Source organism: Agelaius tricolor, unplaced genomic scaffold (genome assembly GCF_023055355.1).
Source record: "Agelaius tricolor isolate 1412-34295 unplaced genomic scaffold, bAgeTri1.0.p SCAF_32, whole genome shotgun sequence".
In the NCBI taxonomy this organism is placed as follows: Eukaryota; Metazoa; Chordata; class Aves; order Passeriformes; family Icteridae; genus Agelaius; species Agelaius tricolor.
In genome coordinates, this window is record NW_027269292.1 from 4,613,117 (window position 1) to 4,640,625 (window position 27,509).

A 27,509-nucleotide genomic window follows, 5' to 3' on the forward strand; every position below is an offset into this window, starting at 1 on the left:
GGACCAGGGGATGCTCAGGTGGAAGGGACTCCTCACCACAGAGGCATCTCCCCAGCCACTGCTGCTGGGCACCCACAACCCTCACACCTCACTGGAAGGGGTGACAAAACCCTCCCTCACCTGAGAAAACCCTCCCTGACTCCCCACCAAACAATAATAAATATAAAAACATCAAAGCACAACTGACACTTTTATCAAGAACATCAGCTTAAAGCCACACTTAATAAACACCCCCTGTTGCAATCACTGATCCCTGCAAGACAAAACCCCACAAATACCTGCAAACTTGTCCATGTCCTTGAGAGGGAGGGTGTACACGAGCTGCTCATCGTTCTGCTGGATCAGGCTGGCTGCAGGGATGTGCTGCCTGATCAGAGACGTGGTGGCCTCTGTGTTGCAGTAGGCATCAATGTGCATGCTGGAAAAACACAGCAGGAATTGGGGTTTAGAGCTTGGCCTGCTCCTGGCACTGCAGCAAACGTTCAGTTGTACCACTGTGATTTAGATTTTCTGGTTTTCAGATTCTGTTTTTCTGATTTTCAGATTCTTTAGTGCGTAGTTCTGAGCTCCATATTAAATGTTGGTAAGCTCTGTGCACAGAGCAGGGACACAAAACAATTCCTGCTCCAGCTGGGCACCAAGGACAAATGATCCAAATCTCAGCCCAGGAGCACAAACCCCGTGGGCTGGAGAGAGAAAAACAAGGATGGGACTGCAGGGGCTAAAGCTGGAATGGGACAATGAACTGCAAGATGCAAATGGAGCAGAACTGATCCAAGGGAGAGACCCCGTGCCCGGCCGTGCATTTTGGGGCCATTTTGGTTCATTTTGGGCTCATTTTGGGACCATTTTGGCTCATCTTGGGTTCATTTTGGGACCATTTTGGTTCATCTTGGGTGCAGCCCTGGCTGGGCTCTGGTGCTGCCCAAGGTGGATCCATGGAGGAGATGCTTTGAATAAATCCCTGCTTTATTCTGGAACTCTGCCCAGCTCCAGCTCAGCCTTCACAAGGCATTAATTCAAGAATAAAAGGATCGTTCTTGGGGGTTCTTTCTTAGAGATTCCAACATAAAACAGTAAAAACAGAGATGCATAATGGCCCCTAAGAGGTACAAAACTGAGCACAGAATTACCTCAGGCGGTAACCAATGCCCCACTTGCTCTTGAGGAAGAGAGAAGAGCCGAGGCATTTCAGCATCCCTTGGGAAATCACAGCTTTACGATCTGGAAAGGGAAGTCAGGAGGCAGAAAATCAACAATTTCCTCCCAACTTCCCCTCTGGGCTGCACACCAATGGTAGCCCAGGGCTGGGGGCTGAAGCTGGGCTGGGGCAGGGCTCACCAGCCAGGATGTCAGCCTCATCCATGAAGTGGGTGCTGAACACTGTCACACGGTTGGCTTTCCTGCTCCTCAGCAGGTTCCAGACGATGTGGCGGGAGCAGGGATCCATCCCCGCCGTGGGCTCATCCAGCAGCAAAACCTGGGGGCAAAACCACCAGGGCTGCTCAAAGCCACAGCCCCCGAGCTCAGTAACCCCTCCCCAGTGCAGCCACACTGCTCTCCACAGGGAAAAGCAAGGCAAGGCTCTTCCCAGGAATATTTCTGGGTTTCACGTCCTCTGAACCTCAGAGAAAGGAAAAACAGTTCTTATCTCATTTACTGCTCCTGTGTTGTTCACAAGGGGAATGCTCAAAGCCACAGCCCCTGAGCTCAGTAACCCCTCCCCAGTGCAGCCACACTGCTCTCCACAGGGAAAAGCAAGGCACAGCTCTTCCCAAGAATATTTCTGGCTTTCACATCCTCTGAACCTCAGAAAAAAGGAAAAACAGTTCTTATCTCATTTACTGCTCCTGTGTTGTTCACAAGGGGAATGCTCAAAGCCACAGCCCCCGAGCTCAGTAACCCCTCCCCAGTGCAGCCACACTGCTCTCCACAGGGAAAAGCAGGGCACAGCTCTTCCCAGGAATATTTCTGGCTTTCACATCCTCTGAACCTCAGAAAAAAGGAAAAACAATTCTTATCTCATTTACTGCTCCTGTGTTGTTCACAAGGGGAATGCATTGTGGAAGATTGTTTACCTGAAGGGAACTGATAACTGGATTCTGGAGTGAGTGTTTTGATTCACTGATCAATTGAATCCAAGTGTGTGTGTGTGGGCTGACAGTCACAAGATTCTGTGCAGTGGAGTGCAGCTGAGTGCTTGGCAGATTCAGTTTAGATGTAATGTAACATAACATAGAATAATACAGTATAATAAAGTAATTAATTAGTCTTCTGATAAGATGGACTCTTCCTCATCATTCCTCTCCAATGTCTGAGAAAAAAACATCTGCTACACCCCAGCACACCCAGAAGGGTTTGTTTGAAACCTGCCAGTTAATTCCTGTAAAATAGCAAACAGCCCAGATGAACAAGGCAGCTTTTGTCACTGTGCTTTGAATACATCCATCTGCCCTTGTGACAAATGGAAAAATCCTGTGATAAATTCATGCCACAGCCTGCTTTATTCTGCTTCCAATGGAATTGTGTAGTAGAATCACAACTTAGCCATGGATTCACTCTTTCTACAGAGGGGTGGTTAAAAGCACACACCTGCTTTGAAAACCCCCAGGAAGTGTCACACACATAATTTTTAACCACAGATCTCAAAGCAGTCCCCATCCTCACAGGCCAGAAATTACAGAGCTGCAACACAAATGAGCTCTCTGGCTCTGCTCCAGCTCCCAGCTCCTGGATGGCTTTGGAAGGAAAGCATCCAATGATTTCCCTGCTGGGGGATAAATGCTACCTGCCAGAAATTACACACAGAACTTGCCATGCTATTTAGTTGCCAAAGAGATCAAACCCAAGGCTGCTGCCATTACTGAGCCTCAAGCACAAAGGCTAAGAGACTGCAATGATTGTAATTAAACCACAAATGAAGAAAAAAAGGTGCTCAAAGGAACAATTTCTGCATTTTGCACATTAGTTGGTTGTGACAAAAAAGAACAAGCCTTCCATGGATCAGCAACACCAAGCTGAGAATAATTCTGTCCCTCTCACCTTGGGGTTCCCAAGAACAGCAACTCCCACTGACAGCCTCCTCTTCTGCCCCCCACTTAATTTTTTAGCTTGATTGTCCCTGATGGGCTGCATCTCCAAATCCAGCAACACCTTCTGCACCTTGAACACACAAGAAACACATTTACTGTTAAAAAAAAAAAAAGATAAAATTTTAAAACCAGATTGTTAACAATTAACATTCAAATTAACTGCTGCTGGTTCCCAGAGAGTTCTGTATCTGAACTGCACAACCTACACACAAAGTTTAATGGTGTCTATAATTGGAGCTAGATGCCAGATTTAAAACATTTCATGAGCATTTTAATCTTAGGAAAAATTAAAAGTTTATCCTTGTCTAAAAATCTGCCTGTTACCTCTCTGTCCACTGTACCACACAGGAATATTTCCCTGCAAAAGGAAAACCCTGCAGGGATATTTTGATTTACAGGCTAAAAACGCTCATGTAAGACAACACCCGTGGCCAGGTGAGTTACCTCTTGTATCAAATCGTTCTGAGGGATGCCCTTGATGGCAGCAAAGATGGAGAGGTTCTCCTCCACAGTTAAGATGTCAAAGTGGATGTCGGCCTGGGGGCACACGCCTGCGATCTGCCGCACCTCCAGCATCTCGTCGATCTCCGACACCCTGTGCCCATAGACTGACACAAACCCTGAGGGAAAGGAGCATAAAATCCTCCAATGGTCTGGGCTGGACTGGGTTAAAGCTCATCTCATTCCAACCCCCTGCCATGGGCTGGTGTCTCAGGTTGAGAGGTGTAGCTGGGGGTGTGTGTCCAGTTTCATCCTGTCAGAGCTGGGGCAGTTCTCTGCTCTTCATTGGGCAGGTTCCTTTATCTCTTCCCAACCAATCCTCCCTCCAGGAGATCTCTGCTGTTCATGGGCCATTAATTATTAATTATCTTCTGTTCATGGGCCATTCATTATTAATTATCTTCTGTCCATGGGCCACTGAGTGTCCCTGCAGGGCTGATCCAATCCCATCATCCCATGGGGAGATGCTCCGCCCAGGGGAGGAGCCAAGCATTCCTACCTGGATCCAATCTGAGCTTTGGGACAGCACAGCAGCCTCTGCCCAGTGCATTGCCAGAGCAGCAGCTTCTGCTGCCCTGCATGGCCAGAGGGAGCCCAGGCCCATCTGCAGCAGCCCTGGAGCTGCAGAGGAAAACTCCCCCCTTGTGCAGGATCCCTGCTCCAGCAGAGCCACAGCTGGCACTGCAGGAGGGCTGAGCCCCCATGGGATGGGGCTGTGCCACCCCCTGACACACAGGGGGACAGGGACTGCTCTGACCCTGTCATTGGTTTGTGTTCTTTTTTTTTTTTGTACTACTGCATTTGTATTTTTAATTTTTCTAGTAAAGAACTAGAATATTGGAATATTCCTATTCCCATATCTTTGCATGAGAGCCCCTTAATTTCAAATTTATAATAATACAGAGGGAGGGGGTTTACAATTTCCATTTCAAGGAAGGCTCCTGCCTTCCTTAGCAGACACCTTTTCAAACCAAGACAACTGGAAACTCTCCACTGGAAGGAGCAATCAGCAGAGAGGGTTTTACAGCTCTGTGTGGACAGGAATTGCAAGTGGGCTCTTTCCCATGTTATCCAAGGAAATTTTGGTGCATCCTGGAATAGCCCCCCAGGCTCTCAGCCCTGGCTGTGGAGCAGGGCAGCCCCAGGGCTGCACTCACCATCAGAGGGAGGGCACAGCCCACACAGGATGTTCATCAGCGTCGTCTTCCCGGTGCCGCTGTGGCCCAGCAGCGCCGTGATCTGCCCCTCGTAGATGTCAAAGGACAAATCTGCTCCAGGGAACGACAAAAGAGGTGTCAGGGTGGGGTCCTGGCCCCCTGAGCCAGCTCCTGCCCCTGGCTCAATCCCAGTGCTCACATTCTCACTCTGCCTGGGGGACAGGACTGGCCTGGCACGGTCCCACAGCCACTGTGGGGTGGCCACGCCTCAAAGGCACCCAGGGAAAGGAGGTGACAACATCAGGGAGGTGGGGCAGGGGGGATGACATCACTTCATGGGCATTGGGTGATGCCAGCAGGCTTTCCTCAGGGATGAAGGGCTCATTTTTGGTTTAGACACCACTGTGTGAGAGAGGACACACAAGCACACCTGGCATTTGTGCTCCAGGGCCCCACCCCTCCAAAAGAAACCAAAACCAGCCTGAACTGAAACCCAAAAGATCACTCAGCAACTCAGCTACTGCTCCTCTGCATCCCACCAGCAGCTAGAAAGTTGAAATGTTCTTACTTCTGAGAGCCTCCACGGTTTCCCCCTTTTTCCTGAATGTTTTCTGAACACAGCTGATTCTGAAAGAAGATATGTCATGGCATGAACTATTTCAGCACCTTTCATGGCATTTTCAGTCCTTAACACTCAGCAACAATCACAACAAGCCAACCAGACTGAATTGGCACCAGATGGGTTAAAAACTCATTGAGGCAATTCAAGAGACAGGGCAGGTTCTCCCAAAACTTTGCCCATTTCCACCATGGCATCAGAAAGCTTTTCCTGGCCACCTTCTAAGGTATTTCCTGTGATGATAAACTGAATTATTTCAAATCTGGGTCTCTTTCACCTGGTGGAACAATGCTCTAGAGGCTTCCCAAGCTAGGAAAGGGAACAGCTACTCCCCAGCAGTTGCACAACACAACAGGAGAGAGATGCCACAGACACGACATGGAAGAGAGGTGACAGCAGAGTGGACTCCAAAGATGTGATTCCTGACAGCTCTTGATTAAAATCTGGTAAATTCTTTTATATATAAATAACAAGTATTTTATATATATAATATATATATTATAGTTATATTTTTATATATAAAAATATATATTATATATATATAATAGCAAGTATTTATATATATAATATATTATATATAAAAATATATAAAATATATATAAAAATATATAAATATATATTTTTATTTATTTATATATATTATTTATATATATATAATATATATATTATATATAATAGCAAGTATATAATAGCAAGTATTTTATATATATAAATTATATATAATAGCAAGTATTCTTATATATATAAATAGCAAGTGTTTTTCTTTTCAAGAGAGGCAAAAACCTTCCTTCCAGCCCTGCTGGTTTTCCAAATGTAAAGAACAGCCAGTTTATCTGGAGGCACCAAATCAAGGATGGATTTTGGAAGCCTCATCACCCTGAACATGAGGATGGTGAGTGGATTATGGAGGGTGAGTAATGGGGAAGAGAATGAGTATGAAAGCAAACAAAACTTGCACATGGAGAGGTGGGAAGACTGCTGGAGCTGGTGGAGGGATGATGTGGGGAGAGTCCTGGATAGGTGAATAACACAACAACAGCCACCATGTTCTCAGGGAACAGCAGCATTAAAACCAGACTCCTGAACCTGGAGGTAATAAAAATACCTTTCACTACTTAAAAAATAAGCTCCTATCTGGTCCATCTCTAAGATTACAACAACAAACCCCACTCCTGCAGTGATTTATGCTTGGCTCCACAGCCCTGAGGACGGGATTTGCTGTGTGGAGGGCTCTGCAATCCAAGTGCTGTTTGAGCCTGAGCACTGGAGAGTCAGGAGTGATTCTCAAGAACTGAAATTGCAGGTGAGCTGCTCGCCCCCAGATAGGGCAGGGCTGTACCTGATGGCTTCCCTGCCCTGGAGTTCTGTACCTGATGGCTTCCTTGCCCTGGAATGCTGTACCTGATGGCTTCCTTGCCCTGGAATGCTGTACCTGATGGCTTCCTTGCCCTGGATTCTGTACCTGATGGCTTCCTTGCCCTGGAATTCTGTACTGATGGCTTCCTTGCCCTGGAATGCTGTACCTGATGGCTTCCTTGCCCTGGAATTCTGAAGGCACAGGCTCCACAATCTCACTGAAGCTCAAGCTGCCGTTGATGCTGCTCTCATAGAGCTCCTTGTAGTTTTTCCTGTGCTTTGACCAAAAGGAGGGTTTCATGAAGAAAAAGGGCGTGCGGCGCAGGCCAAACTCCCCTGGGGACAGGACAGAAGGAACTCCTGAGCAGCAACCACAAATACTATATAATATATAATATATAATATATAATATATAATATATAATATATAATATATAATATACAATATATATAATATATATAATATATATAATATATAATATATAGTATATTGTATATTGTATTACATTAATTATATTAATTATATTATATATTATAATACTACACTAAATTACATTATATTACATTATATTATATAATATATTTTAGAATATTGTATTATATCATATATTATATAATATCATATATTCATCATATATAATAATAAATAGTACTGTAATATTGTATTATACTGTATTATATCATATCATATCATATATTATATCATCATATATTATAATATGTAGTAATATTATGTTATGTTATGTTATGTTATGTTATGTTATATTGTATTATATTATATTATATTATATTATATTATATTATATTATATTATATTATATTATATTATATTATATTATATTATATTATATTATATTATATTATATTCCTTAGCTCTGGGCTTTCAGCAGCAACCACAAATATTATATATTATATTATAATATTATATAAACTTCAGCTCTGGGCTTTCAGCTCCTCCCATAGCCAACCCACCCCTGCTCCTGAGGAATTCCATCAGCCACATTTCCATTTAAGCCACAACTCCCCATCCCCACTGCTGGCAGCCTTCACTTTTGCTGAGTATTTAAATAAATTTGTAAATCTCCTTCTATTCCAGAGAAATCCCCAGTGCTGAATGAGCAGTGACTTAAATGTGGCAGGGAGAAAAAAGAGAGGCTGGAGGTGAACAGAGCTGAGGAGCTTAACCAGTTCTTAATCCCAAGATTAACAACTTTATTCTGTGTTTTAGGCTCAACTTCTTCTGCCACAGGGAGAGATCTGGAAGAGGCAGAGCAGCCTTTGATTTCCAGCCCTCCAAGAGGAAATTGGAAAGGCTGACTGTCACCATCGTATTTTCTGAAAAATCCCTTTGCCCAGGATTCTTCTCCTGGGAAGCTGAGAAACCTCAGAGAAAAATGAAATCAATAATTATCTGCTTTGCTTCTGCTGTGTTTTGCTGCTTTGGAATGTGTTTGGACAGTGTTTACCCACAGGTGATTGTTTATTGGTTTCTGCTGTGAATTGTTTTGACTTAATGGCAAACTGGGGCCAAGCTGTGTCAGACTCCAGAAGGAATCACGAGTTTCATTTTTATCTTTTTAGCCTTCTGTCTGCCTCCTCTCTGTATTCTTTAGTATAGTTTAGTACAACATTCTTTTATATAATATAGATCTTAACATAATAAATTAGCCTTGTAAGAACATGGAATCAGATTCATTCATTCCTCCCTCTGGTGGGGGTCCCTGAAAATGTGTGAGTTGAGGTTGTAGATAACTCAGGAAGGAAGTTTTTCCTCTAGAAAAAGGGGAAAATTAAGCTTTTTAAGAGCAGGCCAAAACCCTTCCTCACACCTCACAGTTTTAACTATATATATACAGTTAAAGAATATGAAGAATATATATATAGTTGAAGAATATATATATATATATATATAGTTATAGAATATAAATTATTTCAGCTAGAAGTGTCAAATTCCATGTGAAAACAGCATCACCTCCTTTCTCCAGAGAGTTCAGGGAGGAGATGGCAGCAGCTGGGGGAGCTCAGGATTCCAGGCTGATCCTCCCAGAGCTCAGGGTCTGTCAGGAACTCACCTGGGATCACCTGGTCAAGGTAGACAGCCACGAGCAGGTAAAAGATGCTGTCCAGCACCAAGAGAATCAGAGAGATACACAGAGGGTAAGGACCAGCATTGATGTTTGCAAATGTTGCCCCATCCTCATAATCCTCCAGGTGCATGACCTGCAGGGAGAGATGTCACACACCAAAAAGGCAAAAACCAGCACAGTGCAAAAAAAAAAACAAACCCAAAACTTGGCAAAAAACTTGGCAAAAAAACCCCAAAATAATGAGAAAGTGACTGAGATCATAATGGACACAAAGAGTAACAGCTCCTTTATGGCGCTGGATATTAAACTGCTATGAAAAAAAGTTTCATGGTTTTAAAACATTTGCATATTTTAAAAACATTTGAATAGCAATATTTTTAAATATTGCATATTTTAAAAATATAATTTAAATATAAGAATTAATAAATAACACAAATAAGAAATATTAATAAATATAATAAATATAATAAATATAATAAATATAATAAATAAATAATTAATAAATAAAATTAAAGTATAATTTAAATATAATTTTTGAAAAATAAAATATCTATTTAAAACCCCCATCAGGGGCAGGTGGGGATTTACCTGTGCAACACCAATCAAGAAGCTGCACTGACACAAAGGGCTGAGGATCCACACGAAGGATTTGGGGAAATCCTCCAGCAGGACAATGTTGAGGCCCACAAAGCCAAAAACCAGAGTTGCCAGGAACTCCACAATTCCCACGTGCTTGGACTTCTTAAACAGAGGGGTCAGCATCAGGGCAAAGAAAACCTGAGGGCAGAGGGAAAAACAGACAGGAAAGTACTGTAATTATAATAATTGTAATAATAATAATGATAATAATGATAATAATAATGATATAGAAATTGTGTGGAAAAACTAAGGGAAAATACCGTAGTATAATAATAATAATAATAATAATAATAATAATAATAATAATAATAATAATAGTGGGAAAACTAAGAGAAAATACCATAGTAATAATAACAATAATAAAAAAGAAATTGTGTGGAAAAACTAAGAGAAAATACCATAATAATAATAATAATGATGATGATGATGATGATGGTGATGATGATGATATAGAAATTGTGTGGGAAAACTAAGGGAAAATACAATATTGTTGTTGTTGTTGTTGTTGTTGTTGTTGTTATGATTATTATTATTATTATTATTATTATTATTATTATTATAGAATTGTGTGGGAAAACTAAGGGAAAATATCATAGTAATAATAACAATAATAAAAAAGAAATTGTGTGGAAAAACTAAGGGAAAATACAATAATAATAATAATAATAATAATATAGAAATTTTGTAAAAAAACTAAGGGAAAATACCATAGCTGCCTCTGACAATCATATAATTTATAATATAATTTTCCTGGTATAGTCACTACAGCACAGGTTCATGGAATCATTTTCAGCTGGAAAATACTTTTAAGATCAAGTCCAACTGTTCCTCTTATCAATTCAGACAAGCAACTGGATAGATAAATATATTTATGATGTATTTTTTATCATTCTCTGACAGTTTATTAGGTTTTTTACATTAAACTCTGCAGTAACAGGAAATGTTTTGAAGAGGATCTGGAGTGAAGAATGGTTCTGTGGAGGGCTGAAAACTCAAAACCTGATCAGTTTTCATCATATATAAACTCATCATTAGAAACTCAGATATTTCAGGAGGGAAAAGCATTTTTCAAGGGGATGGGTGACACCTGTACCACATCCTAAAACCAGGAGAAAACCCCAGGAAGGGCTGGGACAGCTCAGACTCCCAGCACTGCTCAACCCCACAGGAAGAACAAATATTCTGGCAGAGGGAAGAAATCAGGTGGGAAGGGAATAAAACAAAGCCCCAGGGCCAGGAATACTCACAGAGGAGACTCCATAGAGGAAGAAAAGGAGGAATATGACAAAGGCACCGCTCTGGGGGAACAGGGACGAGGCTGTGGCAATCACAGCCATCAGGATGGACATGACAAAAATCAGGCTCACGTAGAGCAGCACCCAGGACAGCCTAGGGATGGAAAAACCCAGAAAAATTAATGAATCCCAGCCACACAAACAGCAAAACCCAGCACTCTTTAATATTCCACACATTCCAGAACCCAGCACTCTTTAATTCCACATATTCCAGAACCCAGCACTCTTTAAAATTCCACATATTCCAAAACCCAGCACTCTTTAATATTCCACATATTCCAAAACCCAGCACTCTTTAATATTCCACATATTCCAGAACCCAGCACTCTTTAATATTCCACATATTCCAAAACTCAGCACTCTTTAATTCCATATATTCCAAAACCCAGCACTCTTCAATATTTCACATATTCCAGAGCCCAGCACTCTTTAATATTCCACATATTCCAGAACCCAGCACTCTTCAATATTCCACATATTCCAGAACCCAGCACTCTTTAATACTCCACATATTCCAGAACCCAGCACTCTTCAATATTCCACACATTCCAGAACCCAGCACACTTTAATATTCCACATATTCCAGAACCCAGCACTCTTCAATATTCCACATATTCCAGAACCCAGCACTCTTTAATTCCACATATTCCAAAACCCAGCACTCTTTAATATTCCACATATTCCAGAACCCAGCACTCTTTAAAATTCCACATATTCCAAAACTCAGCAATCTTTAATATTCCACATATTCCAGAACCCAGCACTCTTTAATACTCCACATATTCCAGAACCCAGCACTCTAATATTCCACATATTCCAAAACCCAGCACTCTTTAATATTCCACATATTCCAAAACCCAGCACTCTTTAATTCCACATATTCCAGAACCCAGCACTCTTTAATTCCACATATTCCAAAACCCAGCACTCTAAAATTCCACATATTCCAAAACTCAGCAATCTTTAATATTCCACATATTCCAGAACCCAGCACTCTTTAATACTCCACATATTCCAAAACCCAGCACTCTTTAATATTCCACATATTCCAGAACCCAGCACTCTTTAATTCCACATATTCCAGAGCCCAGCACTCTTTAATATTCCTCACAGGCTTCTACCCCAAGTTAATTTCTAACTCTGTGTCTCACTGCACCAAAGGGCAAGTGTGCAATAAAACATGAATAAAAAAGCTGTTTGTTACAAAACCTGAATCAAAGATCTGTTTGTAACAAAACCTGAATCAAAGAGCTGTTTGCAACAAAACCTGAGTCAAAGAGCTGTAGTGAACATCCTGGGGTTGTTCTCAGCACACAGTGAGACCCAGGGCAGTCCAAGATGCACAATCAGGTGATTCACCTTTATTTTTTGCATAATTAATTCCCTGGTATGGGCAAAAGAGGGTAACAGAGTCGTAGGTTTCAATAATTCAAGGAATTCTGTTTAAAGTTTAATAGAGGCTGCTGGGCAGGGTAATAAAATCCTGCTCTGTTGAAAACCAGAGCTGTGAGTGTGGGAGCAACTCTGACCTCAGCAAACAGGGGTGGTTTGTGCGCAGGTAGCAGAAAATGACACATTTCCTCTGAAACAACTGAAAAATAAATCATTCCAACCACCCCAGGTGGATTTTCAGTGCAGGGTGAAAACCCTGCCAGAAAGGGCAAAGCCAAACCTGGTTTTATCCCCTCAGCTATCAATGGTTTCAAATTAACACATCATTTGGGAGAAAAATGAAATATTCTATTGCCCAGGCCAATTTTCATCAGGGTGAGGAAACAATTGAAAACCTGTTGTTGAGACTGCTCTGGCACATTCAAATTATAGAGTTGGCTTCATTTAATTGTGTGCCAGGCTGCAGGTTACCTGTTGAGCTTCTAGGGAAGGAGGTAGTGAGCCAAAAATGCTTAAAAACCTCCATAAAACCTCACACATGATGAGTTTAATCCCTCTAATCTGGTGTAGCTTTACATGAATAAATGCAGCAGGATTACTTATTAAAATATTCATATTTTCATGGTACTGCAAGTGTCTCTCTGTTTAATTGTACAGAATATCAATATTTTGTATTTATCAATATTTGTATTATTTGTTAATACAAATAATTAAATTATTTGTATTTATCAATATTTAAGTGAATATTTTTCACTTAAAGACTGAAAACAATTTAAGAGCTGGAGGGTGGCATAGAAGAGGTTAACTAGAAATTTTTTTAACATAATAATTTTTAATATAATAATTTTTTTACATAGATTGAATTTTTTTTCCTTTACATATATTTAATATTTTTTTCCCTTTACATATATTTAATTTTTTTTCCTTTACATATATTTAATTTTTTTTTTCCCTTTACATATATTTAATTTTTTTTTTCTTTTCTAAGGAACAGGTTGTAGCAAACACTCACATACCAGAAGGCAGTGTCATGGAGTCCCAAAATTTTCAAGAACTCCTTCAGCTTCCTCTCCTTTTCTGCCACGATGTGAATTGCTAAATAATACCCAAAGGGGGAGAATGCAATCACCAGGTAAATTAAAATGATTGCACGAGGGAAATTATCAATTTCCACCACTGCAGCCTCTCCCATAACCATGGCTCTGGTCAGATCCAGCTGTTCCCAAACAGAATGATTTGTTTTCAGCTGGAAGGAAAAGGAGGAAAAGTTATTTTAACATTTTTCCTGATTTTTCAGCCCCATCCCAACCACTCCACCCCGGAGATCTGGAGAGCCCAAAACCTTCCTGACCCCAAATTCCAGGCCAAAAGCAAGACTGGAAAACACCTGAATGCCTGGGGATGAAATGAGGAAATGTGGAGTTTCTGTCATTTAAAAAGATGGAATTTGCTGCCTGCACGAGCAGGGTGAGGGGAGGGAAATTGGGAAAAATTGCTGAGAAACAGTGACAGCAAAAGAATAAATTTTGCAGGTAAATTCTGTCTGGAATGGCATTTTGGGGGGAGCATTTGAGGAGGGTTGTGCTGGATGTTCAGCATCTCTGGGGTGCAAATGGAGACACAAATCCTCAGAATCCAACCCAAAAGGATTGGGGAAATCCTGGATAAAACAGTCCTGGACAGAACATGGCCAAACCTGTCCCAAAACTTCTGCATTTTCATCAGATCCCAGCTGGGATCTGACACAGCATCTCTAGGCAGATGAAGGAGCCCATACAGACCCTGGATCTGCCCTTTTTTGGGGTGAGGGTGGGATTTAATGGGATTTTGTGGGATTTTATGGCATTTTCCCTGAGGTAGCTGGACAGAACAGTCCTGGACAGAACAGTCCTGGACAAAACATGGCCAAACCTGCCCCAAAACTTCTGCCTTCTCATCAGATCCCAGCTGGGATCTGACACAGCATCTCTAGGCAGATGAAGGAGCCCATACAATCCCTGGATCTGCCCTTTTTTGGGGTGAGGGTGGCATTTTCTGGGATTTTCCCAGTGGTATGTGGATAAAACATGGCCAAACCTGCCCCAAAACTTCTGCATTTTCATCAGATCCCAGCTGAGATTTGAGACACAGCATCTCCCAGGACTGACAGACAGATTAAGGATTAGCAGGCAGCCCTGGATCTGCCCTTTTTTGGGGGTGAGGATGGGATTTTGTGGGATTTTATAGGATTTTCCCTGGACAAAACAGTCCTGGACAAAACACAAGCAAACCCACCCCAAAACTTCTGCCTTCTCATCAGATCCCAGCTGAGATTTGAGACACAGCATCTCCCAGGATTAGCAGATTGATTAAGGATTAGCAGGCAGCCCCTGGATCTGCCATTTTTGGGGTGAGGATGGGATTATTTGGGATTTTATGGCATTTTCCCTGTGGTACCTGGACAGAATAGTCCTGGACAAAACAGTGCTGGACAAAACATGGCCAAACCCACCCCAAAACTTCTGCATTTTCATCAGATGCCAGCTGAGATTTGAGACACAGCATCTCCCAGGATTAGCAGATTGATTAAGGATTAGCAGGCAGCCCCTGGATCTGCCCTTTTTTGGGGTGAGGATGGGATTTTGTGGGATTTTATAGGATTTTCCCTGGACAAAACACAAGCAAACCCACCCCAAAACTTCTGCCTTCTCATCAGATCCCAGCTGGGATCTGACACAGCATCTCCAAGGACTGACAGATAGATTAAACAACCCAGGCAGCCACTGGATTTGCCCTTTTTGGAGTGAGGGTGGGATTTAATGGGATTTTGTGGGATTTTATGGCATTTTCCCTGAGGTACCTGGACAGAACAGTCCTAGACAAAACATGGCCAAACCCACCCCAAAACTTCTGCCTCCTCATCAGATGCCAGCTGAGATTTGAGACACAGCATCTCCCAGGATTAGCAGATTGATTAAGGATTACCAGGCAGCCCTGGATCTGCCCTTTCCTGGGGTGAGGATGGGATTTTGTGTGATTTTATAGGATTTACCCAGTGGTGCCTGGACAGAAGAGTCCTGGACAAAACATGGCCAAACCCACCCCAAAACTTCTGCCTCCTCATCAGATGCCAGCTGAGATTTGAGACACAGCATCTCCCAGGATTAGCAGATTGATTAAGGATTAGCAGGCAGCCCCTGGATCTGCCCTTTCCTGGGGTGAGGATGGGATTTTGTGGGATTTTGTGGGATTTTATGGCATTTTCCCTGTGGTACCTGGACAGAACAGTCCTGGACAAAAGAGTGCTGGACAAAACATGGCCAAACCACCCTAAAAGTTCTGCCTTGTCATCAGAGGCCAGCTGGAATCTCACCCAGCATCTCCCAGGATTAACAGGCAGATTAAGCAGCCCCTGGATCTGCCCTTCCTTGGGGTGAGGATGGGATTTAATGGGATTTTGTGGGATTTTCACAGAATTCCCAGAATCCCCAGGTTGTCAGAGACCTCCAAGGCCATGGAGTCCAGCCCAGCCCCAGCCCCTCACCCAAACCCTGGCCCCCAGTGCCACATCCAGGCTTTGTTAAACACCCCCAGGGATGGGGACTCCCCCACCTCCCCGGGCAGAACATTCCAGAACTTTATCCCCCTTTGTGGCAAACACTTTTCCCTGCTCTCCAGCCTGGATTTCCCTTGGTGCAGCTCGGGGCTGTGTGCTCTGGTTGTGTCAGAGCCCAGCCCCAGCTGAGCACAGGCACCTTTCAGGAGCTGTGAGGGTGATGGGGGCACCCCTGAGTCTCCTTTGCTCCGGGCTGAGCACCCCCAGCTCCCTCAGGGCTTCCTCACAGGGTTTGTGTGTTCCAAGCCCTATTTTATGGGATTGTTTTGGGTGGGATTTTATGGGTTTTGTGGGATTCCTCACCTGGATGATGGCAGCATCAATGCAGGCCTGCAGGGCTGTGAAGCCCGAGCTCCAGTAGGTCACAGACTCGCAGCTCTTGCGCAGGCTGGAGCACGCGGCTGCAGGGGAAACAGGGAATGATCATCTCCAGGAGACCTCCCAGGAGGTGAAATTCCAGGTGAAAATCCCAAAAAACTGAGTTACAGCTGCTCCACTCCCTGATAACAGCACCAACAAACCCCACAAAACAATACACGCAACACCAGGTTAAAAAAAAGGAAAATTTGGGATGATTTTCCAGCTTATTCTCTTGCAGATTTACTTCTGGATTACCATTACTATCTGGATTTACTATTAAATAGGCAATAATCGCCTTCAGGAGCCCTTCCATGCCACAATTCCAGGTGAAATTGAGTTACAGCTGCTCCATTCCTTGGTAACAGCACCAAAAACCCCACAAATGCAACACCAGGCCAGAAAAAAAAAAAACAAAAAAGGAAAATTTGGGATGATTTTCCAGCTTATTCCCTTGCAGGTTTACCTCTGGGTTACCATTACTATATGGATTTACTATTAAATAGGCAATGATCACCTTCAGGAGCCCTTCCATGCCACAATTCCACATTAAAATCCCAAAAAATTGAGTTACAGCTGCTCCACTCCCCAATAACAGCACCAACAAGCCCACAAACCAATATATGCCACACCAAGCCAAAAAAAAGCAAAAAAATGAAAATTTGAGATGATTTTCCAGCTTGTTCCCTTGCAGATTTACCTCTGGATTACCATTACTATCTGGATTTACTATTAAATAGGGAATAATCACCTTCAGGAGCCCTTCCATGCCACAATTCCACGTTAAAATCCCAAAAAATTGAGCTACAGCTGCTCCACTCCCTGATAACAGCACCAACAACCCCCACAAACCAACACATGCAACACTAAGCCAAAAAAAACTGAAAAATGAAAATATAGGATGATTTTCCAGCTTATTCTCTTGCAGGTTTACCTCTAGATAGTCATTACTAGTAATTACTATTTACTATTACTATCTGGAATTACTATTAAATAGGGAATCATCATCTTCAGGATCCCTTCCAAGCCAAGCCATGTTACATTAAAATCCCAAAAAATTGAGTTACAGCTGCCCCATTCCCTGGTAACAGCACCCAAAACCCCCACAAACGCAACACCAGTCCAGAAACAAAAAACCAAAAAATGAAATTTTGGGATGATTTTCCAGCTTATTCCCTTGCAGATTTACCTCTGGATTACCATTACTATATGGATTTACTATTAAATAGGGAATAATCACCTTCAGGAGCCCTTCCATGCCACAATTCCACGTTAAAATCCCAAAAAATAGAGTTACAGCTGCTCCACTCCCCAATAACAGCACCAACAAGCCCACAAACCAATATATGCCACACCAGGCCAAAAAAGGCCAAAAAAAAAGAAATTTGGGGATGGTTTTGCAGCTTTGTCCCCTGCAGGTTTACCTCTGGACTCGGTGTAGATGGAGGACATGGCGATGGAGTCGTGGAACCTCAGCTGGTAGGACATGGAGTCCTTGAACACCACCCCCACAAAGTTGGAGGGTTTGAGAAAACTCGCCTGCTCCAGCTCCTCCTCACTCAAATACTCCTCAGTGATGAGGCCTGGGAGCAGTAAAATAGAAATATGAAATATAAAATGAAAAATTATAAATAAATATAAATTATAAAAATATGCTGTAATAAAAATAGAAATACACTATAAATAGAAATACAAATCTAAATATAAAATTATAGTAAATATGTTAAAATATTAAAAATACAATATTGTATTCCTCCTCAAAGGGAGGAGGAAATATGGGGAAAAAACCAAGATTTAAGGTGTCAATACCATCCTCAAAGTTGTCAGAAGCCACTTTCCTCATGATCTCCCGAGCCAGGGCTGTGGGGGGGGTGTAGCCAATGACAAAATTCACCAACACTGAGGGGTCCAGGGGGCCCAGGTCTGTGTTGGGCACCTCGTCATATTTCCTGTGAGGGTGCATCATGCTCATCAGGATCAGCCAGAAGAGGAAAAACAGAGGGAAAAGCACCTCCTGTAAGGAAAAAATGGAATATTTTATAAATTCGGTATTTTTAAGGGTCAGAAAAATTCAGTATATGGTCATTAGGATCAGCCAGAAGAGGAAAACGGAGGGGAAAGCACCTCCTGTACTAAAAAGAATTGAATATTTTAAAATTTAGTATTTCAAAGGGTCAAAAAAATTAATTCTGTACTTATTAGGATTAACCAGATTACGAGAAACCACAGGGAAAGCACTTCCTGGACAAAAAATAAAAATTAAATATTTCAAAATTTGGTATCTGAAAGGGTCAAAAAAAATTCACTATATGCTCATCGGGATCAGCAGAACAGGAAAAACAGAGGGAAAAGCACCTCCTGTATGGAAAAAATGGAATATTTTATAATTCAGTATTTTTAAGGGTTAAAAAAATTCAGTATATGGTCATTAGGATCAGCCAGAAGAGGAAAACGGAGGGGAAAGCACCTCCTGTACTAAAAAGAATTTGAATATTTTAAAATTTAGTATTTCAAACAATCAAAGAAATTAATTCTGTACTCATTAGGATCAACCAGATTAGGGGAAACCACAGGGAAAGCACTTCCTGGACAAAAAAAAAATTAAATATTTCAAAATTTAGTATCTGAAAGGGTTAAGGAAAATTCACTATATACTCATCAGGATCAGCAGAACAGGAAAAACAGAGGGAAAAGCACCTCCTGTATGGAAAAAATGGAATATTTTATAATTCAGTATTTTTAAGGGTTAAAAAAATTCAGTATATGGTCATTAGGATCAGCCAGAAGTGGAAAAACAGAGGGGAAAGCACCTCCTGTACCAAAAAAACCTGAATATTTTAAAATTTAGTATTTCAAAGGGTCAAAAAAATTAGTGATGTACTCATTAGGATCAACCAGATTAGGGGAAACCACAGGGAAAGCACTTCCTGGACAAAAAAAATTAAGTATTTCAAAATTTAGTATCTGAGAGGGTCAAAAAAATTCACTATATGCTCATCAGGATCAGCAGAACAGGAAAAACAGAGGGAAAAGCACCTCCTGTAGGCAAAAAATGGAATATTTTAAAATTCAGTATTTCAAACGATCAAAAAAATTAATGATGCACTCATTAGGATCAACCAGATTTGGGGAAACCATAGGGAAAGCACTTCCTGGACAAAAAAAATTAAATATTTCAAAATTTAGTATGTGAAAGGGTCAAAAAATTCACTTTATACTCATCAGGATCAGCAGAACAGGAAAAACAGAGGGGAAAGCACCTCCTGTAGGGAAAAAATGGAATATTTTATAATTCGGTATTTTTAAGGGTCAGAAAAAATCAATATATGCTCATTAGGATCAGGCAGTAGTGGAAAAACAGAGGGGAAAAGCACCTCCTGTACCAAAAAAAATTGGAATATTTTAAAATTTAGTATTTCAAAGGGTCAAAAAAATTAATTCTGTACTTATTAGGATTAACCAGATTATGGGAAATCACAGGGAAAGCACTTCCTGGCCAAAAAAAATTAAAATATTTCAAAATTTGGTATCTGAAAGGGTCAAAAAAAATTCACTATATACTCATCAGGATCAGCAGAACAGGAAAAACAGAGGGGAAAGCACATCCTGTAGGGAAAAAATGGAATATTTTATAAATTCGGTATTTTTAAGGGTCAGAAAAATTCAATATATGCTCATTAGGATCAGCCAGAAGAGGAAAACGGAGGGGAAAGCACCTCCTGTACTAAAAAGAATTGAATATTTTAAAATTTAGTATTTCAAACAGGCAAAAAAATTAATGATGCACTTCATTAGGATCAACCAGATTTGGGGAAACCATAGGGAAAGCACTTCCTGGACAAAAAAAATTAAAATATTTCAAAATTTGGTATGTGAAAGGGTCAAAAAATTCACTTTATACTCATCAGGATCAGCAGAACAGGAAAAACAGAGGGGAAAGCACCTCCTGTATGGAAAAAATGGAATATTTTATAATTCAGTATTTCTAAGGGTTAAAAAAATTCAGTATATGGTCATTAGGATCAGCCAGAAGTGGAAAAACAGAGGGAAAAGCACCAAAAATTGGAATATTTCAAAAAACCTCATCATATTTCCTGTGAGGGTGCATCAGGCTCATCAGGATCAACCAGATTTGGGGAAACCACAGGGAAAAGCACCATGTGCACCAAAAAATTGGAATATTTTAAAATCCAACGTTTCAAAGGGTTAAAGAAACTCATTGTGTACTGATTAGGATCAACCAGAACAGGAAAAATATTGGGAAAAGCACCGTGTGCACCAAAAAAATATGGAATATTTCAAAATTCAATGCTTCAAAAGTTTAAAAAGCTCACAATATACTCATGAGGATCAGCAGAACAGGAAAAATAGAGGGGAAAGCACCTCTGTACCAAAAAAAATTGAATATTTTATAATTCAGTATTTCAAGGATTGAAAAAAGTTCATTGTGTACTCATCAGGAGCAGCAGAACAGGAAAAACATTGGGAAAAGCACTGTGTGAACCAAAAATTATGGAATCTTTCAAAATTGAGTGCTTCAAAAGTTCAAAAAAACTCATTATATACTCATCAGGATCAGCCAGAACAGGAAAAATAGAGTGAAAAGTACCTCCTGCACAAAAAAAAATGGAATATTTCAAAAACCTCATCACGTTTCCTGCGAGGAGCCCCCTCACCTGCACACTGCTCTTCTTGGTCCTGCACTTGATCAGGCAATTCTTGAAGAGCAGAGCTCGGGTTTGCCTCCACACTCCTGCCTCTCTTGGAGCTCCTGGGGCCATTTTCTGGGCTGCTTTCAGAAGAAAAAAATACAAATTTTTTGTTAAATGACAAAAATAGAAATTTTTTGTTAAATGACAAAATAATTTCCCAAGCTGAGGCGGGCAGCTGCAGCGTTCAGCACCTCTGGGCTTGGATGGTCACAGAAAAGTTTCAGTTTTTGATGTTTTAATAACTCCTGATACAGGTTATGTGTCTGTCACTGGGGAACTGGGAATGGGAGAGAGTGGGAATGGGAGAGACTGGGAATGGGGAATGGGAGAGACTGGGAATGGGAGAGACTGGGAATTGGAAATGGGAGAAACTGGGAATGGGAGAGACTGGGAATGGGAGAGACTGGGAATGGGGAATGGGAGAGACTGGGAATGGGAGACACTGGGAATTGGGAATGGGAGAAACTGGGAATGGGAGAGACTGGGAATTGGGAATGGGAGAAACTGGGAATGGGAGAGACTGGGAATGGGGAATGGGAGAGACTGGGAATGGGAGAAACTGGGAATGAGAGGGACTGGGAATGAGAGGGACTGGGAATGGGAGAGATTGGGAATGGGAGAGACTGGGAATGGGGAATGGGAGAGACTGGGAATTGGGAATGGGAGAAACTGGGAATGGGAGAGACTGGGAATGGAGAATGGGAGAAACTGGGAATGGGAGAGAGTGGGAAAGGGAGAGACTGGGAATTGAGAATGGGAGAGATTGGGAAGTGGGAATGGGAGAGACTGGGAATGAGAGAGACTGGGAATGGAGAATGGGAGAAACTGGGAATGGGAGAGACTGGGAATGGAGAATGGCAGAGATTTGGAATGGGAGAAACTGGGAATGGAGAATGGCAGAGATTGGGAATGGAGAATGGGAGAGACTGGGAATGGGAGAGACTGGGAATGGAGAATGGGAGAGATTGGGAAAGAGAGAGACTGGGAATGGGAGAACCTGGGAATGAGAGAAATTTGGAATGAGAGAAACTGACAATTGGGAATGAGAGAAATTGGGAATAAGAGCAATTGGGAACTGGGAATGAGAGAAATTGGCAGTGAGAGAAACTGGCAATGAGAGAAGCAGACAATTGGGAATGAGAGAAATTGGGGATGAGAGAAACTGGCAATGAGAAACGGCGAATTGGGAATGAGAGAAATTGGCAATGAGAGCAATTGGGAATGAGGGCAGCTGGGAATCCAGCTGGGAATTTGGGCTGAAGATGCCCCAGGACGCCTTGGAGCCATCCCTCAGGCCCAGGGCAGGACCAGCTCTAGCCCAGCTCCCTAGCCCTGAGTTAAGCCCAGCTCCCTAGCCCTGAGTTAAGCCCAGCTCCCTCGCCCTGAATTAAGCCCAACTCCCTAGCCCTGAGTTAAGCCCAACTCCCTAGCCCTGAGTTAAGCCCAGCTCCCTTGCCCTCAGTTAAACCCAACTCCCTCACCCTGAGTTAAGCCCAGCTCCCTCGCCCTGAATTAAGCCCAACTCCCTAGCCCTGAGTTAAGCCCAGCTCCCTAGGCCTGAGTTAAGCCAGGTTTATTTCCATTTCCCCCCAGGTTTATTTCCATTTCCCCCGTGGATCCCAGCCCCAGCAGTTTCTGTGGAGCAGCACTGCAGGCTGAGGCAGGAGCACGGAGAGCTGCCCTGGGGCCAGCTGTGCAATGGGCTGTGAGTAACCCCCTTCCCTGCTGGAGCACAGCCAGCACCACTCACTCCTGCTTTTGAACCTCTTCACCACTGCCCAGGCTGCACATGGCCGTGGGGAGAGGGAAAAGAAATGAAATTATTAAATGGGATTAAAGAGGAAATGTTCTTCCAGGAATGGCTGCACGTACCTGGGGAGGGATGGGGGCTGCAAGGGTTCTTCTCTCCTGGGTTTTGCTGCCCTTTTTGCTGCCTGAGGCTGGCGGTCAGGGCTCAGTGTCCATCTCCCTCTGCTTCCTCAGCTGGGAGCGTTGGGACATTTCACCTGGGAGGGTGAGACAACACCAGGAGCTGCTCAGAGGGCACAGGGGGCACCAAGGCCACCTCCACCAACACCAAACTGCTGGGTCTGGCTTCTCTTCTGCCTCTGGCAGGGACTGAAACTCTTGAGATGGTAATTCGTGCTCACACTCAGGTGTTTATTGCTTATATGGATAAGAAGAAAGAAGATAAGAAATAAAGATGGGAATATGGATAAGAAATAAAGAAGATCCTTTATTTCTTATCCATAAGAATAATTTCTTATCCATATTACAGTCTCACAAGGGGTGAGTTCTGCAGTATTTCACTAACAAGCAACACAATGCCTAACAAGCTTTCTCTACAAGGCCTTTTAAGGATAAACTGTCCAATTAAGAAATGACACCTCAATTATTTTCACTTTTAACCCAACAACCAACCACCCATGCCCTGCAATGTGGACTTTTTTATCCAATGACACAAAACCACCCAAACCCATGGAGAAGGTGAAGAAGAAGGAGCAGCCTCTGCCCTAAAACCTCCATCCTGCTTTACATCTATTACTGTATTCTAAACCCTTAACTTCAAGTTTTCCACCCTGTGACACCACACACTTCTAACCAACTCCACACCCATAATCCCAGCGCTAATAAATTTTGGAAGCTTCTCCACAGCCTCAGGTCAGTGCAGTGTTCTTGTGGGGGTCAGTGCCTGCCAGCACAGAAAGTTTCAAATTCTCAGCAACAAGAACTTCAACAAGAAACTGAGTAATTCCTCAACCCTTCAGCCAAAACACAGTGGAGAATGTGGAATTTATCCATATTCCAGCTCCCAGCACTCCTTCCAGAGCAGGCTGATGTTGCTGGTGCCTGTGCAGAGCTCTGGGCTCTCAGTTATCTGTCAGACACCACATGGCTCAAACTTCCTTCCCTGCCTGGGTTCTTTTTTTGGAGCACAGACACCACCTCAGGAACGGGACACAGGAAGCTCCTCAGATGTCAGCACCACTATAAATACACAAATATTTTATACATAGAGCCTGTCTGAGCATGGGAGGGGTGAGAGGAGGGAAAAGGGGCAAAAAGGAACCAAATTCCCACTCCCAGGCTGGCTCTGGGGTCCTCCATGGAGCAGAGACCCCACGAGGGATGTGGGATTCAATCACTGCAATTTGAATTTCTGGGAAGGAATCCCACCTCCAGCCTGGAGTGCTGCCCTCACACTGAGACTACTTCAAAAATTAAAAAAAAAAAATATTTTCCTTAAAAAACCCCCAAAAATCCAACTACAAAAAGCTTCAACACCAAGCTATGACAGCAACCAAGCCCTGCAGGAGAAATGAGTACAACTCCTCTGGATATTTTCAGGCAAAAAACCTTTCCCAGTGACAGCAGAGTGTTTGAAAAATAATCAAAAGCAGCAGTTCTTGCTTACAGGTCATGAAAATCACCATGGTTCTCCCTCTGCTCACAGCATGCCCTGCAAGTGCCACTGTTTGCACATTCCAAGAGCAGTCCCAGAAATAAAATCAATCAAGGGCCCTCCTGAGCACAAGGGTCTAACCCAGGAACCCCTTCCCTCAGCCACAATATTTTAATTAAAGAATAATTATAATTATAATTTTGATTATAATATTATTGTTATTAATAATATTTTCATTAAACTCCCAAACCTGGCAAAGACGATTTAACAAGATTCAATCACCAGTGCCAGTTACTGTTTTTTCTCCAATTATTTTCTATCCACTTCCAAAACCCAAAACACTCCCACATCTCCACTGGAACTCTGCCATGCTTTCATTTACGTCAGCCAGGTTGGAGGAAGGGTCATCTGAAGAATGTTAATTAATTTTTCATATTACACCTGCCACCTCCACGTAGGCTACAGAATGATGAAGGACACCGAAGAAGCATCACTTGAAAGGTGAAAAATTGTATTTGGGGGAGGAAAAAAAAAACAACCCAGACCCTCTTTGAAACTCCAGATGAAGGAAAGGAACACAGAGGCCCAGCAGAAAAAGCTGCCAAGGCATTTGAATTGATTAAGAGCAGAAAAAATGCAGATAGTCTGTGAGGATGCTGCTCAGCTCAGGCAATGCCTTGTGATTTGTGCTGCTGTGGCAAGCGGGTGACACACAAACCCTTGTGGGCATCTCAATCTAAGCCATCTCAAGGGAATGGCTGGCTCTGGGCTTTAATTCCACATCAGAGATGCCAGTGCTTCTTAAATACTGCTCAGCTGATCCCTGGGAAGCCTCCCTCCCTTCCCCAGGCACCAACCTGGCAACGGGCTGTAAAGGTCACATGCTGACTTGGTGCTGCACAGCACGTTTGCCTTGTCCCTCAAGCCAGAAAAAAACACCCAAAAAACCCCAAAAACCCAAAGAAAACCAAACAAGAAGGGTGTCAGCCACAGCTAAATGAGCTGTGGCTCGAGGCAAAAACAACTCATGAGTGAACAACCCTGTGGAACGGCAGGAAAATGAGATTATTGATCTTGCTGCTACAAGACAGCAGCCGAGGTGGTCCTACAGCAAAACTCTGCTGAGCTCTTTACATCATTGAAATTGTGACTATAACAACATTTAATAACATAAATACTTTATGTGGTAAGTTTAAAAAAAGGGCCGAATTTTCTCCCTTTTCTGAGTTTTCTCCCTGATATGAATTTTCTCCTGTATCAGCCCCAAGGGGAACCCCCGCCCTGCCCAGGGCTGCAAATCCCTTCCCTCCAAACTCATCCCTGCTTCCCTGAGGGGACAAGGAATGACACGGAGCAGAGCCAGGTCGGGCTGTCCCTGCACAGCTCCCGCAGCATCCTCAGCATCCTCCTGCATCCCTGAGCATCCCTGAACATCCCTGAGCATCCTCTGAGCATCCTCCTGCATCCCTGAACATCCCCGAGCATCCCTGAACATCCCCAAGCATCCCCCTGCATCCCTGCACATCCCTGAGCATCCCCCTGCATCCCTGAGCATCCTCCTGCATCCCTGAACATCCCCAGGCATCCTCCTGCATCCCTGAACATCCTCCTGCATCCTTGAGCATCCTCTAAGCATCTCCAGCATCCTTCTGCATCCCTGAACATCCCTGAGCATCCCCCTGCATCCCTGAACATCCCCAGGCATCCTCCTGCATCCCTGAACATCCCTGAGCATCCCCCTGCATCCCTCAGCATGCTCCTGCATCCCGGAACATCCCCAGGCATCCGCCTGCATCCCTGAGCATCCTCCTGCATCCCTGAACATCCTCCTGCATCCTTGAGCATCCTCTAAGCATCTCCAGCATCCTTCTGCATCCCTGAACATCCCTGAGCATCCCCAAGTATCTCCTGCATGCCCGAACGTCCCCGAGCATCCTCCTGCATACTACTGCATCCCTGAACATCCTCCTGCATCCCTGCAAATCCCTGAACGTCCCCGATCATCCTCTGAGCATCCCCAACATCCCTGAGCATCCCCCTGCATACCTGAGCATCACCGAGCATCCCCCTGCATCTCTGAGCATCCCCAGCATCCTCCCGCATTCCCAGGGCGCCCCAGCCGCGGGTACCCCGCGTGTCTCGCAGGGAGGACACTCCTGCTTTGCACATCTCCCTTTTCCCCCGCTCGGAGTCCCTGGCAATGCGCTTTTCTCACCGTTCAGCGCGCAGCCCCGCCGGCTCGGCTGCCCCAGCCATCGGCACCCGCGAGTAATGACGCGCACCCAGGTGCAGCCCAACTCCTCCTCTTCCTCTCCGCTCCTTCCCCTTCCCGTCCCACCCGAGCCGGAGGGGCCGGGCCCGGCCCCTGCCACCGCCCCCCGGCCCGGGACCGCCCCTCGGCAGCGGAGCCGAACCCCCGAACCCCCCGAACCCCGCCAGTAGCCCGTCGGTACCTGCCGGTACCCCCCAGTACCCTCCGGTATTCCCTGGTACCCCCCGGTACCCGCCGAACCCTGCCGGTACCCCCCTGAACCCCACCGGTACCCCCCGGTACCTCCCGGTACCCCTCGGTACCTTCCGGTATCCCCCGGTACTTCCCGGTACCCCCCGGTAACCCCCAGTATCCCCTGAACCCGCCGGTACCCCGTGGTACCTCCCGGTACCCGCCGAACCCTGCCGGTACCCCCCCAGTACCCTCCGGTACTCTCCGGTATCCCCGAACTCCGGAGTACCCCGAACGGTACTCCGTCGGTATCCCCCGGTACCTCCCTGTACCCCCCGGTACCCCCGAACCCCGCCTGTACCTCCCGGTACCCTCCAGTATTCCCCAGTACCCCCCCGTACCTCCCGGCACCCCCGGTACCTTCCGGTACCCCCTGGTACCTCCCAGTACTCCCCAGTCCCCCTCGGTACCCCCCGGTACTTTCTGGTATCCCCCAGTACCCCCCGGTAGCCCTCGGTACCCCCCGGGCCAGCCCACAGTGCCGGCCCCTCCATGCTGCTGACCTTCCTCCCCTCCCGGACACCCCCGATCCAGGGGTCCCCCTTCCACCCCTCCCGAGGGCTCGGGACCCCTTCCCTAGCAGGGACACTGCTCCCCAGGGCCATGGTCCCCTGCTCTCACAGGGACACTGCTCCCCAGGGCCCCTGGTCCCCTTCTCTCACAGGGACACTGCTCCCCAGGGCCCCTGTCCCTCATAGGGACACTGCTCCCCTGGGCCCCTGTCCCCTTCCCTCACAGGGACACTGCTCCCCTGGGCCCCTGTCCCTCACAGGGACACTGCTCCCCAGGGCCCCGGTCCCCT

At 44.1% G+C, this 27,509-nt stretch overlaps 1 protein-coding gene across 4 annotated transcripts in view; it reads right to left on the minus strand.

Annotated features, from left to right (window-relative positions):
• The window catches only part of ABCA5 (ATP binding cassette subfamily A member 5), a 49,472-nt gene extending 22,948 nt beyond the window's left edge, over nt 1-26,524 (minus strand). Inside the window, exons 1-18 of one of the 4 annotated variants that reach the window (XM_071451534.1) lie at nt 26,420-26,520; nt 22,674-22,807; nt 20,766-20,878; nt 17,899-18,103; nt 17,514-17,672; nt 16,036-16,133; nt 13,154-13,383; nt 10,698-10,839; nt 9,400-9,588; nt 8,797-8,944; nt 6,893-7,061; nt 5,319-5,377; nt 4,751-4,861; nt 3,537-3,712; nt 3,043-3,162; nt 1,342-1,480; nt 1,134-1,224; nt 279-418 (exon numbers count right to left, since the gene is read on the minus strand). In XM_071451534.1, the coding sequence (XP_071307635.1) occupies nt 279-418; nt 1,134-1,224; nt 1,342-1,480; nt 3,043-3,162; nt 3,537-3,712; nt 4,751-4,861; nt 5,319-5,377; nt 6,893-7,061; nt 8,797-8,944; nt 9,400-9,588; nt 10,698-10,839; nt 13,154-13,383; nt 16,036-16,133; nt 17,514-17,672; nt 17,899-18,103; nt 20,766-20,870 (2,281 nt within the window). In that variant the 5' untranslated portion in view covers nt 20,871-20,878; nt 22,674-22,807; nt 26,420-26,520. Of the gene's footprint in view, nt 1-278; nt 419-1,133; nt 1,225-1,341; nt 1,481-3,042; nt 3,163-3,536; nt 3,713-4,750; nt 4,862-5,318; nt 5,378-6,892; nt 7,062-8,796; nt 8,945-9,399; nt 9,589-10,697; nt 10,840-13,153; nt 13,384-16,035; nt 16,134-17,513; nt 17,673-17,898; nt 18,104-20,765; nt 20,882-22,673; nt 22,968-26,419 lie in introns of all 4 variants that reach the window. The other 3 variants (XM_071451533.1, XM_071451535.1, XM_071451536.1) reach the window with 3 other exon arrangements.
• Between the last annotated feature and the right edge of the window lie 985 nt (nt 26,525-27,509).